The sequence below is a fragment of the Apodemus sylvaticus genome, chromosome X (genome assembly GCF_947179515.1).
Source record: "Apodemus sylvaticus chromosome X, mApoSyl1.1, whole genome shotgun sequence".
Classification (NCBI taxonomy): domain Eukaryota; kingdom Metazoa; phylum Chordata; class Mammalia; order Rodentia; family Muridae; genus Apodemus; species Apodemus sylvaticus.
In genome coordinates, this window is record NC_067495.1 from 121,808,993 (window position 1) to 121,825,022 (window position 16,030).

Genomic DNA, 16,030 nt, shown 5'->3' on the forward strand with positions numbered 1-16,030 from the left:
GACAGACATACATTTCATCCAACGTAAGCCACACAGCAAGGGGGACTACAGCCACGATGTAAGCCACACAGCAAGGCTAGGACCAGTTATAAGTACTGGACTGTGTGGCTGTTCTAGAAAATAACGCTTAGGGCAGTTTAAGGATCTTGGGTGGCAGTCCAATGACCCTCAAGCTATATTTATTTGGTAACCAGAACCAACACATAGCAATCTTTGTTAACGATTATGATCATCTAAACAATGGACCCCATGCACATCATCTAAAAATTTGCCTTGAGGTACTTATCTTCTGTGATAGACTCTGGAAAAGCTGCCTATGAGAGGCAGAAGGGGGAGGGGGAAGAGTATAGCATGACAATCGCCTTAAAATTCAGTGAAGTCAAATGGAATCAAGGCTTGGAGTTTCTTTCACTTACCTCGAGGGCTGTTCAGCGAAGCTTCTGAGGCTTTCCCACCATCTCCACAGTGACTTTGGTCAAAGGGAAGGCACTGGTCACCTGTTCCTGCTACCACTTCAAAATTCTTAGAGAGATCTTTCGTTTCCACGAGAGACTTCAGTTTGTAGACTTTTCGTGTATTGGTGTCTGACAGGTAGAGTGATTCAGACATAGGGTCCATAGCCAGATAGTACTTGTGGGCGGGGCTTGTGCTAAGAAAGAGGAAAACATAAGTTACAAAGCAATTAGTTCAATGTGGACCCCAGGAGTCTCTTCTTTTTGGTCACAAATGGAAACATATTTTAATAGGTGAAAGAATTTATGTATTTTCCTGTTTATGTACCAAAGGTCTAGACATGCTTGTTTGTTTTTCTAGTAATGGGTCCAGGTGTGAGAGAATCCAATGCATCCTGCCAACCTGTAATGATGCTGACATTTCGATACTGTCCATTTGAGAGTAGAAAGAAACAGAAGAGAAACATATCTCAGGAGAGACTTTTCAGAGTCTGTTATCCATTTACCAGCTGGATGATTGCCTGTGTCATTGACATCTCAAGCTCACTGAATTCAGCACAGACATTTTTTTTTTCACTTCCAACCCCATCCCTCATAAACTTACTCCTGTTTTATACTTTTGGCTTTCCTCGTGGATGCTGCCATTTTCCTACATGCCTGTTGTCAATTAAAAAGGAATTCAAGCTAGAGGACTGTTGATCTCAAAGAGGTGTCAGAGATAGACTGTCAAATTTCCAAATCCCCCTTTGAACTGATCAACACTTCTTTTGTTGTTTTGATAAAAACCATGAACAAAGCACATTTGGGGAAGAATGGTTGTAGTACACCTTATAGGTTAGAGCCCATCATTTAGGGAAAGCAAGGCAGAAGAAACTCAAGGCAGGAAACTGGAGGCAGAAACTGAATCAAAGACTGTGGATGAGTGTTGCTTACTGGCTTGCTCTCCATGAATTACCCAGTCTGCTTTCTTATACAGCTCTGATGAGCCTGCCTTGGGGTTGACACTGTCCACATTGGGCTGGGCCCACCCTCATCGATCAGCAATCAGAACAATGCCCTGCTCCCAGTAGACAGGCTCACAAGCCAACTTGCTGGAGGCAGTTTCTTAGTTGAGGTTATCTCTACCCAAATGACTCTAGTTTGTGTGATGTTGGCAAAACTAAGCAGAGTTCACAGTCACGTTTGTGTACATAGATTGATTTTTGTTGTCTGTCACATAAGTAGGTGTTTTTGAAATTGTATCCATTTTCTCCATAGTATCTTCATAATTATTCTTATCTCTTGCTCCCATAGAGATGTTACAAAAATTTTGGATGTAGTACACTGTTCCTTTTTACTTTATCTGTTCTCATATTCTTTCAGTGTCTTTACTCAGGCATCTTCTCCTGAAGGTAGCCTTCCCTAAATTCTTTATATTGGATTATTTGCACAATGCTTAGGGAGAATACACACAAATTAAATGACTTGTTTAGGTAGGAGTGTTCCCCACTCTTAATAAAGAGTGAAAGCTAGCAGGAGAACAACAATTTCCCATTTATTTCTAATATGTTTAGTGCTGAAAGGTCGTACTACCCACTGGTCTTATGTCAGGAACTATCTGTCATTCTTTCCCAAATCCTTTCTATCGTTTCTCAGATGTATGGAACATCATGTTTTTGTTTCATTCTACTTTCTTCTGCGGTGTGTTTCCTTTACCTCTGCTGTCATTAGTCCAAATTCACACCATCTCTTACTGGAGCATTTATTAAAGCCATTCCTATGTTGTGTGCTTATGTACAATGTTCAGTACAATGTGTCTTCTAAGGACCTTTAATGTGCTCAAGAACTATGCTGTGGTATGGAGGCCAGCTTGTGTGTAAGATACAACCATTTCTTTCATGAAACTCACAGGTTAGTCACGTGGACTGATAAGTAAGCAAGGTATAATGACTCTCATAAGTCAAGTATTAGTGAAGAAAATATGAGAAGGGAGGATGATGATCAGAGAAGAGTTGTATGATTTGGGTTAGTGGGTTTTTTTTTTTTATTAGTGATTGAACTCTGTTTTATTTAGAGTCTCTTTGTTTGTTGTTATTTATTATTATCATTTATTATTATTAATCTAAGATCACTTTTTCCCATGCCAAGCCACCAAATTATATTTAGTCATCATGTCTTCTTAGGCTCTTCTGGCCTGTGGCATTTTCCTGGACCTTTCTCGTTTTTGATGACTCTGACAGATTTAAGACTATTTATCAGTTGTTCTATAGGATACTTCTGTTACTGGAATTTTTCCAATATTTTCCTCAGATAGGAATTGTGGCGATTCGGTGGAACAGTGTCATTTTGACCAAATTATATCTATGTTGTAAACAATCAGTAAAATTTCTCCCTGTCAGGCTTGATCTTGATTTTCTGATGGAGCCATTTTCTTTTTCTATAAACAACAACAACAACAACAACAACAACAACAAAACCAAAACCTACTCGGGAGTATCTTTCCTGCAGTGAAGTAACTATCCACAGAGAGGACTTAAGGTATCAGGAATTATGTTCTACCTCCTTATGAGTAAAGCATTGTATAAATTATCATAATTTTTCAATGGGTGTTTTATTTTTCTCATTTAGGAAAAGTATGAGTCATTTACATCACTACGGGCTCCTTAGACGTTTATTTTATGCCCAAAGCAAACAAAACCTGAGGCTATTTAATGTTGTGTAAGTTGTTCCAGTTGCTACCAAGAAGAACTCTTTCTGTTGGATTATATGTCTCTTTGCCATGCCTCAAAAAATGTTTATTATTACCACTGCCACCACCATCATCATCATTGTGTTAAGACTTAATCACTTTGGCCACTTCCAGAATGTTCTAGACTCTTCTTTATTTCTTCCACCCCCTCAAACTAGCATCAGCCATTTCTGGTGGGCAATGGCTCTGTTTATTTGGAAATGGTATTAAAAAGCAAAACTGCATTGCTGGTTCTAAGCACTGATGTAAATGTCCTCTTAAATACACAGTGAACTGTTTGCAGACAAATGCCATATCCACCTCTTTGTCCTTGATGTCAAACAGTGCCTGAAAGGTCATTGCTCATTCAGTAAGTGCTGAACAGGAACTGGACTATATGACTTAAAAGTAAAAGCATGAGAGGCTTCAGGCTTTGGGTACTTAGCCAAAGAAAGTGGAGGGGTGAGTGCTATCAGAAGAAAGAGCTCTTTTAAGGATTGACATTCTCTTAATTGCTATTGCCCTCTAAGCTTATTTATGCATGCTAATAATGATAAAGTTAGCAAATGGTAACTTTGAAAACTCAGTTCATAGTTTTTTAATGGAAAAAAAAATCAGGTCCTATTGGAATAGTTGATTTTTTTCTACTTACCTTCTTTGAGTAAAATAAATCAGTAGATTCCAGGGACTTCTTCAACCCTGGAACCACCGTGACAGGTGCTGTAAATAAATTGTAAAGGGCACCACCAGATTCCAAAATTGTTTTGGCAGCTTTACCAGAAAAGCATCTCTGTAGCAAAGACTTCTCAACTAGGTGGTTGAGTAAAACTTTTTACATATTTAGTTCATTTTTTTCATCTTCAGAATAATATTTCTCCAACGTACTTAGATTTTCCTAAAGTAAAGGATGGGTTACAACCTTTCCTGGAAATAATCTTTACTACCTGGGTAGCCACTTGGTGGAATTTCAGCTGAGCCAGATTAATCATGCTTTGTTTAGGTAGGGTCCATGGGCTATTTTTCCAAGAGAAATGTTATTCGCACAAAAGTACTTTGGAATGCATTACACTCATTCATTATTGAGTATCTCCAATGTGCCTGTAAGCTAAGTTAGAATTAGTATTCACCTCAAATTTCAGCTAGGGAAACCCAGAACCATAAGGGGCTTGCCCAGGGTCACTAACAGTTCTGTGCCATTACTAAGATTAGATTAGATCACACGTGAATACGTGTGCAAAATGCCAACAGAATACTCTTGATTGGAAGGTGGAAAAGACAACCGGGGTTCTACCTTTTTCTAACTGTGGAACTTGTTAGATTTTGTTCAGCAAGGCTGTTCATCAATTTTATGTTCTGGCTTTTAGAATAGGGAATAACCCAACATATCAAATTCAAATTTGATTAATGTTATTTTCTTGACAAGAATATACCTTGTAATGATATGCAATTTCCTGCCACTTCCCAAGTAGACTTCAGCTCCATCAGCAATGGTTTCTTTGTGCTTTCTGAAAACATGCAAACTCACAGCAGTACATTCCTATCTGCTTTACCCCTTCTTGACTAAATGCTTATCAGTTTGACAGATGTGAGGTTTTCTTTTGTAACCTAGGTGTTAGACTCACAGTGTTACCTTCTTGTTAGTTTTATATTTAAGTCATGCTCTTCCAGTTAACAGTGATCACATCATTCATACCACTGAAAATTACAGAGATAGTTAAATGGCCAGTTAATGCTTATAATTTATAAGATGCAATAGTTTCCTAGTAATCAAATTGGCAACCAACTGAATTTGCTTAAAGAACCAGCTATGCCAAAGCTGCAAGACTGAGGTTGTGCTTGAGCATTTGGGATTTGCCAATCCTTTAACCTGATTTATACTCAAAACCCTGCTAGTGCTATTTTGATGACAACTGGCCCTTGGAAATGAACAAATTCAATTTTCTCATTTGAAATTTCAGAAATTTGAGCAGTTGTGACAAATGTACTGCACAAATGAGTTGATTAGGAATCCTCATCACTAATTTCAGCGCTATGTGGCCTTGTTGGTAAATGGTCAGTTTGGAGGTTTCAATTACTTCCTTCAGTGAGAGAAAATAGAACCCATTTAGTTATATCAAAGGAAAAAAGATGTTATTAAAGAAGGTTATCGAATGCAAAAAAGCAATTCTGGGTTAAAAAAGGAAGGTCATCATGGTCATTGTGTCTTAGTGTAATTGACAACTATATTTTTGAGTCTTGGGAGAAAAACCATTGCAACTTAAAAACATTAAACTGACTTGAACTTATGCACTCATTTGTAATATTACCTTAGGGAAACATGATGAGACTTTTGGCCTTACTTTTTCATGACATACTGAACTGTCAGCTCCCATTTATCTTATTTTCTTTTCTGAGTGTTCTGTTCCTTCAGTAAATTCCTACTGACTATCCTGACCTTTTTCTGGAATACACTTACCTGAATATAATTTACAACTTTCAACTATTTCTTTAACCTTATTTAAGAAGCAAACTTTCCCTTTTAGCACATTTTTTAAGCACGTTAGAGAATGGCTTCTTAAGTAAGAAGATCATTAGGCAGATGCCTGTGTTATTTGCTTACCTATGTCTGGTATCTCTGTTTCTAGGGTGCACAAGGTATCCATGAGTAGCAAGTAAAAACAAATAAAGAGTCATCAGTATCATTCAACAAGAGAAATCTCAGCAGACACATCAATTTCCTGGCTCAGCTTGTGGCAATTAGAGAGACACCGCCAGGTTCATTCAGTCATTGTGAAGCTATAGTTGACTCACTCCTTCCATGGTTCTCCTTATCAGATGGTGCCAAGGTAGTTAGATGTCTTGCTTGGTGGGTAGGTAAAGTTCTAAGACAATTAAACCCTACTAAACCAGAATCTTGACACATGGTAGAAGGGATTGGAGATTGTAGTTTTAATTAATTCAGCTGGTGACTTTGATGCAGAGTTAAGATTTAATAACCATTGAGTTTGGACATTAAAATGTAGCCACTGTAAAGGAAAATTCTAAGTTTTAGTTTGATACCCCTGACTCCTTGATGGAAATGTAAAACCACTGGATCTTCCTATAAAGGCATGCATTGGACAGGCATCCCAACCTCAACTCTAAGCCAATTTTCTGACCTCAGAAATAAGGTACAGACATCTGTGTGTACAATCAATGACAATATTTTAAAAGCTCTTAAAACTGTGGGAGTTTTCTCTTCATGCTGTAATATTGATCTGCCTGGTAAGATGTGCCAATTGTTGTCATAGTGTTATGACAATTATGGAAGTAACCAACCACTTTCTGATAAGCATGTGACATGTTTCATGGAAAGGATTTTATGCCTGATAAAGTAAACCTAAGAAAAAGTCCACGGCAATGGAGATTATCGGCCCTAGGTGGAAACCTACAGTTGTTATTTTAAGTGGTTATATCATACAATTGTCTTCTAAATACTTATATTTGTACCTCTATTTTTTTCTATAATTTTGGTTAGAGAAAGATCTTTTTGCACTGTGTAGTAGTTAAAACAAAGATTCATATTTGGTCAAAGTACTAAGAGTACATGACTGTGAGTGATCAGCAGTGAATGAATAATTTATATTAATCTCCCCATATCCAGGGCTCAGGGACCATCACAGAAGACTTGACAAAGAAAGTCAGAGCTCACAGATGAAGAGAGGAGCTGTGAAATACAGACTTTTGATGTGATATGGCTGCTTGACACATCAACTCATAGCACCTGCAGTTACCTGCATAATACCTGAACAAAATCAAGCCAGTTGCACTTCCAGTATGAACTGGAGAGGGGTCCCAGAGAGGCCCAACCTTTGGCAGAAGAGTTATTTTCAGTTCATGGTTTCTGATAGAGTGAAAGTCACTCTACTTTGGGGACATGGTTGCTAGGGAATTGCCCATATACCAGTGGATGGCCCTGTATACAAGAGCAGCAGTATTTGGACTAGGAATTAACAAAAACAAAATTGGTTGGGAGAGAGACAGGGTTAAGGGTACTAGAGGAAGGTGGAGGAAAGTAATAGTAAATGGAGATGACCAAAATAAATTGTATAAATGTATGAAATCTTCAAAGAATTAAAAATAGAAGGATTTCCTTTAGACCACAATAGAATGTCCTCAGCATTGAAACTGTTACATCAAAACAGCTTCAATAAAACATCATGCACATCAACTATTAAAGCCTTATGTCTTCCAGCCATCTGTGTTCCAAAGGGCAGCTGGGGTGGGCAAAACAGAACTGTCAGCCATAAAGAAGCAAAACTTTTAGTAAGCACTTCATCTAATAGCTTCTTAACACAGGGTATTGCCTTGAATATTTCACTGGGTGATGTGGTATGATGTTTCTCACATGAGGGGATCACTCTGTGTGTAGGTCTGACTTTAGGTCAAGTTTGCCTGGAAATAAAAAGCTATAATCATCTGTGAAATACAGTCATTTTAATTTTAAAATCCTTTTAAATCTGGCCCATAGGTCATTTTGAAGACATGAAGATAATAAACCTTTTTATAAAAAAAAACAGGAAATGTTCTTTTTTTTTCTTCAAATGTCTGGGAAGAAGAAAAGATACAAAATTATTTCACTTGAAATTATCAGCTAAAATGGATTCAACTCTCTTAAAAAGCATCTTTCTGAGATACTAGCATGGTCACAGGTCATACTCCATTGGCTCTTCTGTTTGCTTGGCCCATCTCAAAAGGGTAGGTATTCTGTGGGTTGCCAGAAAGGTCAACCAGTAAGGAAGCAGAGCTCTGATTAGAAACCTGGCCTCAGGCCTTTGTGGTTTTTTTCTTTGTTTCTTGGACATTGTTTTTGCAGGTTTTTTTTTTTTTTTTTTTTTTTTTTTTTTTTTTTTTTTTACAAGATGATTGTTGGAGTCAGACTCTAATCGCTGGAACAAAGACAATTTTTCTAAAAGAGTCTAGTTGTGAAAATACTAGATGGACCTCATTAAAATATGATTTCACCCACAATGGTTTGTATTTGCACAGTATAGCAAGAATTATTTGTATTTCTACAAAGTATTTTGAAATTCTTAGGTGATGGCAAAGAGCAGAGAGGGATTGTTTCTCTCTCTGTTGCTTCGGATCTTGCCAATAATGTCATTGTGAATTTGGAAGATGTCCCTTATTATGCAGGGCAGCTTCTCTCATTAACATCTCAGAGGGAGGAAGTGAAAATGATGGAATTTATTTCTAGTGTGTGACCTTGTTCTGTCTTAGAATTACTTTTAGTTAAGGATTTAGGATTGAACTACCACCAAAGTGAACCTGCTGTCCAGCTATCGGTGAACTACATACTGAGCTGCCAGTGTGTGAACCCTTCACAAGTGCCAATGTCCATCAGTGGCCAGTACTACCTGGGAACTGACAGCCTTGAATTTTGTCTTGAGTTAAGAAGAGAAAAGAGTAGTCACAACTCTTCTTTTTTTCCTCCTTTCCTTTCCTTTCCTTTCCTTTCCTTTCCTTTCCTTTCCTTTCCTTTCCTTTCCTTTCCTTTCCTTTCCTTTCCTTTTCTTTCTTTGTTTTTTCGTTGTGAGCCTAGCCTTAAATGGCTGAGTCATTTTTTCAGCCCTGGTCACAACACTTTGGAGAGCAAGACACACTCCTAATGAGAGTATCTGTGAATTAGTCCTTAATTTTCTCTTCAGTACAAAAATGATAGTGAGGGTCATCTAACTCTTCCTTTTGGTTTGAAAAAAAGTATTGAGATGTGATTTATATGCCATAAAATTTACCTTTGTAAAACATGAATTTCAGCATTTTCAAACACATTCATTTATGCAACCCTTATGACAAAGCAATTCAAGAAGAAATTCTCTACCTATTTTCTAGCTATCATTTTCCCATTCATTCATCCTCCCCTACTTTGTACCAGGCAGCCACAAGTCTTGATTTTGTCTGTATGAATTTGTTTATGCTGTACTTTCACAATAAATGTAATCATATCATATTTGTACTTTCATGGCTGTCTCCTTTCACTTTACATGCTGACATGTTACTTTTTTTCTTTTTTAGATTTGTATGTGTGTGTGTGTGTGTGTGTGTGTGTGTGTGTGCGTGTTGAAAGATCGAAAATAAGGACCATGTCAACCTTACAACAGGTGGTTAGACTTAGTGTCAGGGAGTATGAGTGTCTTGCTTGGTGATGGCTACAACCTTCCATCCATTCTTTACTCTCTTTTCAGCTTCTTTCCTTATACCTGAGCAGATATAATTGACTCCCTTCCTATTTTTCTTTTCTTTATGGTTTTGAACCCATACTTGTCTGTTACTGAGTTTCTAGTTCCAACAAATATCATCTCAGATTAACTTCTCCATTGCTATGGCTATGTTCCTAATTATTATTAGAGCTTATGTTGTGTTTTCAAGCCACTGCCAGCATATGAGATTAAACTCAGGTGGGGGATAGCCATCTATTTTATCTACAGGCAGTGTTTCTAGTATTTGTAGTTCTAGTTCTGTGAACAAAATGGTGGTTTGTGGCAACATCTCAGCTCTTCATAGAATTCTTCAAAGCTAAGATTCTGTTTGATGCTTTAGAAGAGTTTCTATAAGTTTTAACACCCCTTGGCAGGTTTAACTGCTCCTAAGTGGGTGCTATTCCAAGTCTCCTCCATTTCCAACCAATGACGGGAGTCAAGTCCTATAAGCAATGCAAGAAATATTTACTAGTCACTGGAAAAGAAATCATAAAATCTCTAGAGGAATTTTCATGACATGTTGACATTTGTTGAGTCCAAATTGCTAAAGGTACCAAGATATATTTTCTAGCCTCTTATTTTCTTTTCTCTTTCACTTTTAGTGGAACAACAAAACAAATATCTTGAGAATAACTGAATTTTGAAAAAATAGAAGTATGAGGTTTCTATAAAGAACAAATCACTTCCAGTCATGCCTAATGGTTTTTCTAATAGCATTGTAAAATTAGAAGATGAGATGTGAGCTAGGGTATATTGCATATTTGAATTTATACAAAGTACTTGGTAGGGTATTTTCTATTTTTACTTATATAATTATCCTTATTAGTTTTAGAAAAGCAAAAAGCAACCCTGAGGCCAACCAAGATCAAAGGAGAAAAGCAGCAGTCATAATTGATGAGAAAAAGTTGAACATTGTAGGTGAAGAAGAGAAAGCTCAGAAATCTCAGACAGTTAATTTTATACTTGTGAAAATCTTTTCAATAAAAGAAGGAAGTTATTTTTGTGATTCTTCAGATCCTAGAATTTGCTAATAAAGAGATATTTCATGATTTAAGTTTATCATAAAGAAAAATTATTTTTACTTCTCCCTTCCTTCCTTCCTTCCTTCCTTCCTTCCTTCCTTCCTTCCTTCCTTCCTTCCTTCCTTCCTTCCTTCCTTCCTTTCTCTTTCTTCCTTCCTTCCTTTCTTTCTTTCTTTCTTTCTTTCTTTCTTTCTTTCTTTCTTTCTTTCTTTCTTTCTTTCTCTTCTCCCCCTCTTTCACAAATATATCTAAAGATAAAGTGGTTAACTTTCTGTCTATTGAAAATAATTAAGCAAATTATAAATGACAAAATGTCAGTATATATTGGACATGATATATTCATGGATTCTTCTAATAAACATTAAATTATCAAATCTGTGACATAAATTTTGTACCAATAAAATATGCACATACACATATGTATGTATGCATGTGTGTATATATATATGTATATATGTATATATATATATATATATATATATATTAAAACAACAAGCAAATCCACAGGGAAATCAAGACTTAAACTTTATGTCTTAAATTTTATATCTTCAGAGGTCTTCAGAAAATATGATTTTGAAACACTTGAGTTACATAACCTTGTAAGCTTCAGTTCTTTATTATCTTACTTGAGACTCTCACTAGAAGAAAGCATTAAGAATCATATTTGTAGATCAATACTACGGGAAACCAGAAAAGGGCTACTATAGACTTAAATAATAAGTAATGTTTCACTTGGTGAATTTTTAACAATAAAAAATATCATTGAATGTTTCTTTCTGGTCCTGTTTAGCTCATGGGGAATGGCTCTGGCAGACATGGAAGATGACTGGCCACCAATGAAATGAAGTGATTACTGAAATCAGAGAAAAGAAAGCTCAGAGAAGGATGGTTTGGATTGACTGGGGTATGTTTATAAGACTATATAGTCTTCCAGTCTTTGAAATGCCAAGTGGAATCTGGAATTATTAAAGATTATCAAATATGGAATAAAAGGATAGAAAAGTGGGAAATATAGGAGGTTTCCATTTGGGACAATTTTTCTGTTCTCCCCCAAAATCATCAAACACTGAGCCAAGAATGGTCCGCATATGGATCTCTGTATGAGACATGTAAGCAGATATTTGAAGTGTAAAGTTGGATTCAATTTTACATATAAGGTGGTAGAGGACTGAGCAAATTATATAATGTATAATCTGAAAGAGTCAAGATATAGGAGAGTTCTCTGCCATTTCTGTAATAATCTAATCATGACATTGTTCCTCCATTCACAGTTTTGAATATTACAAGCATAATGATTATATCAGTTTGTATTTCCAAGAAAAAATATTCAATGAGATTAAATAACTGATGTGCTTAAAGCAGGAGAAATTGAATTAGCTGACTTGAACACCACAAAAACTGGCACAAAATTTTCTATTTAAACATAGAATTTAATAAACATTGTAGTTCTAAAGTTAGATAGGACCTATTAAAATCACCTTATTTCTTACCAGAAATGTACATATGGTACAGTAATAGCAAATATATAAAGGCACCAATGATGTGCAAATGATTTCATTTATATACATAGGCTACTAATCAGTATAGACTTTTTAAAGTGGTGTTTTGTGAGACTCCTAACAGTAGGAATATATGTTTCTCTGACTCTTTTGTCTGCTCTTGGACCTCTTTTCCTCCTACTATGTTGCCTTGTTCAATCTCAATATGAGGGTGTTTACGTTGTCTTATTGTATCTTGCTTTGTATTGTTTGGCTGTCATCTCTTTGAAGCCTACTATTTCTTGAAGGGGAAATGGAAGGGTAGTAGATCTGGAGGAGAAAGTAGATTAGGGAGTAGGATGAGTCGGGAGAGATGAAAATATGGTTGGGATGTATTGTATGAAGAAGAATCTATTTTCAATAGAAAGGTGATTGTTATAAGAACTACTTTAGTTTTTGTATAAACATGACAGTTAATGTGTGCTGACATAACTGGTTTGATGGTTTTGGCTATAGTCAGAGGTATTTGACATTGTATATCTAGCTATCCTATTTCTGTGATGGCCAATCAGAGGAGTTTTAGACTTGAGAAGGACACACAAATAATCTGTCTCTAAAAGGCACTCTTAACCATGACTCTATGATATGGCTTCAGTACAGAAATGGTTGTAGGCAGGCTTGTGGGAGCATAGACAGACGTTAAAGGAGGAAAAAAATGATGCCATGTTCAAATATGGTGGTATATTCTTTCTATGGAGAGAGTTCTTAGCTTAAAATAGATTCTCAGAGAAACCTGAGTCAGACAAAAACTGTTAAGAGATTTTGTAGGATCATATCTCAGAAAAGCCAAATAGAATGGTAGGTTAAGTAAGAAAAGCAGAGAGTGTGACTTCACATATATTCATGACTCTGCACTTGGAGACAGATGTGTGACAATGTGTTGTTGAGTGAATACAGGAACGAAGAATGATACAGGCTTTGGACAGTACTTCAGAGGAGCAGAAATGTAATTTTTTATACCAATAGAAATCACTTTGTATCTAGATGTCAAGTTATTTAATTTTATACTTTAAATGACTTTGCATTGAAGGCTACAGGGTACTTTGTACTAAAATGCAAATTCGTGAATTGTTGAGAATCCTTAACTGTGAATTTCATCCATCGACCTTAGGTAAATTTACACTTAAATTACAAAGGAAAGGAATAAATTCAGCTTGGGCTTCCTTCTATTAATATAATTTTTGTTTCGTTTGTCTAGATTTTAATAATTTTCCTTTGATGAAGAAGATATGTAGTTATTCTGTATTGTAGACACTTTATAGGAGTAACTAGAGCAGCTCAGGAACATTAGGATTTTTACTATCTGACAGCCTATCTGTTGAATGAATTGCTCAGTGTTTCTCCCTGTTTGGCATCACGTTAATCAAACATCCCTAGGATTATGAAAACCATGTAGGATGTTGCATAAGCAATTTTCAGTTCCAGGTATGGGGCTATCTTAGACTTTCTGTTGACTTTCTACTGATGCCCAAAGAGATATACTCCTAGAAATGACAAATCTCCAAGAGGTCTGACATTGCAAGGCCCATGAATACTTGATTAGGGTAAGGTGCTATGAATTAGTACCCCTGTAGACTTTCTGGATGTGCTTTGTCTTTACAAAGTCTTAACTTCACAGTCTATTTTTTATTAGCCAAGGGATTTAGCAGCTTTCTTCCATATGACAGCATTTGCAATTATAATTAAGAAATGTATTAAAACTAGAGTGAATTAATGTGGAAAATGGATGGTGGCTTGGGACTACATTTCCCAAACTAGGTGTGAAGGAATAACTCAGTTTGAGAAAAGGGAGGCAGATTCCAAAGCAAGAATGGAAATGTAAAAACCTTTGTGGAATGTCCAAGTAAATTCAAACTTTCATCCCAGTTAACATAAGTTATGAGTGAAAAGGATTCAAAGCATCTCAATCATCTCAATAGTCTTGGGTACCTGCATTGGCTTTATAATTTGTTGTCTCCATCAGTTAACATTTTTGACATCACTGAGGTGTTACTTGAAGCAAAAATTGTATGGAATAATTCAAAGGGTGACATTAAAATCCTTTGTAATATAGAGAAATTTTAGCTTTAATTTCCAGAGTCAGGTGTCGTGGCTAAATCTGCCATAACAGATCAGACAGGGAGCTCTGTAAATTTCCTCAGGAGTGAAGCAGCAATCTTAATCCCTAATGGGATAGGAATGAATGCTTTCTCTTTTGTGAACTCCAAAGGACATATAGTTTGTCTTAGAGCCACAGAAAGGGAAGAAGTAAGCTGATTAAGTCTTGGTTGATTTAGTTGTAATCTTTATGCAATTATAGGATATAGCAGAGCAAAAAGGTATAAATTCTTTACAAAAGGTATTAACATTCTTTGTACTCTCAAGAACAGACTTAGAACAGAGGAAGGAAGCCTAAAGATGGATGCTTTAATCATCATTGAGTTGCGCTTTCAAAGGTAGAAGGTGTCTCCTTCCTTCCTTGTGATGCCACGAGAAAACAGACTTCAATGTTCTTCTATATTAAATGACTTCAAAAGGCTGAAAAGCCCTTTTAAATCTAGTGATACTGCTGCCAGCAACAATGGAACAGGTAACTTTTATTAGCCTGACAGTGGCCAGCACTAGGCAACTTATGCCAGTGCTTGGAGCTACTAAAATCCATGCTAACAGGGGAGGCCATTCACACAGAGAGACCTCATATTCAGGGATGACCATATTTCCCAGCTCTTTAAATCACCGATTTAATCTTCTTTTAAATAGGTGAAGTAGGCCTATGACCATTACTCCTCCTCCTCTATGTTTTGAAAATTATGTTTTAAATTATAGTTTCATTATTTAAAACTATCTTTAAATTTAAATATGTTTTGGGGGCTGTTTTAATTGGATAGAATTACATCACTTTCCTTCTTTTCTTTCCTCCCTTCAGCCCTTCCTTGCTTCCTGCCCTGAAACCCCTTTTACATCCCTCCCACTCTCAGGCCAATAACTTCTTTCTTTATTTTTAATTATTATTGTTACATATATGCATATAAATGTATGCATGTATATGCACACATATATACAAATACAACTTTTTGAGTCCACTTCTGTTATTTGTGTATATATGGTTTCAGAGCTAAACACTTCTCATTGGACAGCAAATAGGAGAGAAATTACTCCAAAACAACTAAGTGTTTTTGTTGACTATAACTTGTCTCTTCACATGATCTTATTCTATTTTTTTTAAAAATAAGCAAATACAGAGATTAGAAGAAACTTACCTTAATTCCAAAATGCTAACAGAGTTTCCTGAAGGAAATATTCGCCTTACAAAATTGAAGTCACCAACATACACACTACCATCAGGGCCAGAAGCTAAGGCAACAGGAGCAAAGAGTTTGTTGTTGTGGGCTGGACCATTGCAATTAGTGCAGGCCACACTCCTTTGGTGTCCATTGCCCATTATGGTAGCTATGACTGGGGGCTGCTGGGAAATGAACATATTTTCCCCATTTCCTTTGTGAATGATTCCTAGACACAGTTAACAAAAAAGGGACAAAACATTAGAAAAGTATTCGCCAAACAAATATCTTGTCAAAAGTTAAGTTCTTTCATAGTTCAAAACAGGAGGGAGCTTTGGCCTTATGGGAGAATATGAGAGTGGATCACATTACTATTAATTTTATTTAAATGCATAACTCTAACTCTAACAAATAGGAGTGTAACACTTTGCCTCTGTTTGTCTTTCTGCGAAGTGGGGAAATGCAAGGAGTCTCTTTAATACTGATTCCCAAGTCTATAATAAAGTATTTGATAACTATTAATGCTCTCCCATTCACTCAGCTCTGTAGATTCTGTGTGAGTAATTTTTCATTTTTGATTGGCTCTTTTGATGCCTCACACTCATCTGCCTGACTCCAAATTATCCTCAGTATGCAATTTGTTCAGAAAAAGAGACTCTCCATTCATTTTATTATTAACCTTAGTAAAACACAATCAGGATGTTAATGTGCTTTTATGAGAAGGAAAGAAATCCTACTGCTACACTGCACTTCAAAGCTATAATAAAGAGACTTGAATTTTCTATTCCTTTGGATCATATCTCACTACATCATTGCCAAAACTAGAGATACCG

General features: G+C 36.2%; 1 protein-coding gene across 3 annotated transcripts in view; it reads right to left on the reverse strand.

The window, feature by feature from the left end:
- Window positions 1-16,030, reverse strand: part of Tenm1 (teneurin transmembrane protein 1) — a 576,328-nt gene that overhangs the window by 102,140 nt on the left and 458,158 nt on the right. For 2 of the 3 annotated variants that reach the window (XM_052170726.1, XM_052170725.1), the window contains exons 20-22: window positions 15,177-15,426; window positions 5,759-5,779; window positions 417-649 (exon numbers count right to left, since the gene is read on the reverse strand). In XM_052170726.1, coding sequence (XP_052026686.1) covers window positions 417-649; window positions 5,759-5,779; window positions 15,177-15,426 — 504 coding nt within the window. The remainder of the gene's footprint in view (window positions 1-416; window positions 650-5,758; window positions 5,780-15,176; window positions 15,427-16,030) is intronic. The other variant, XM_052170727.1, reaches the window with a different exon arrangement.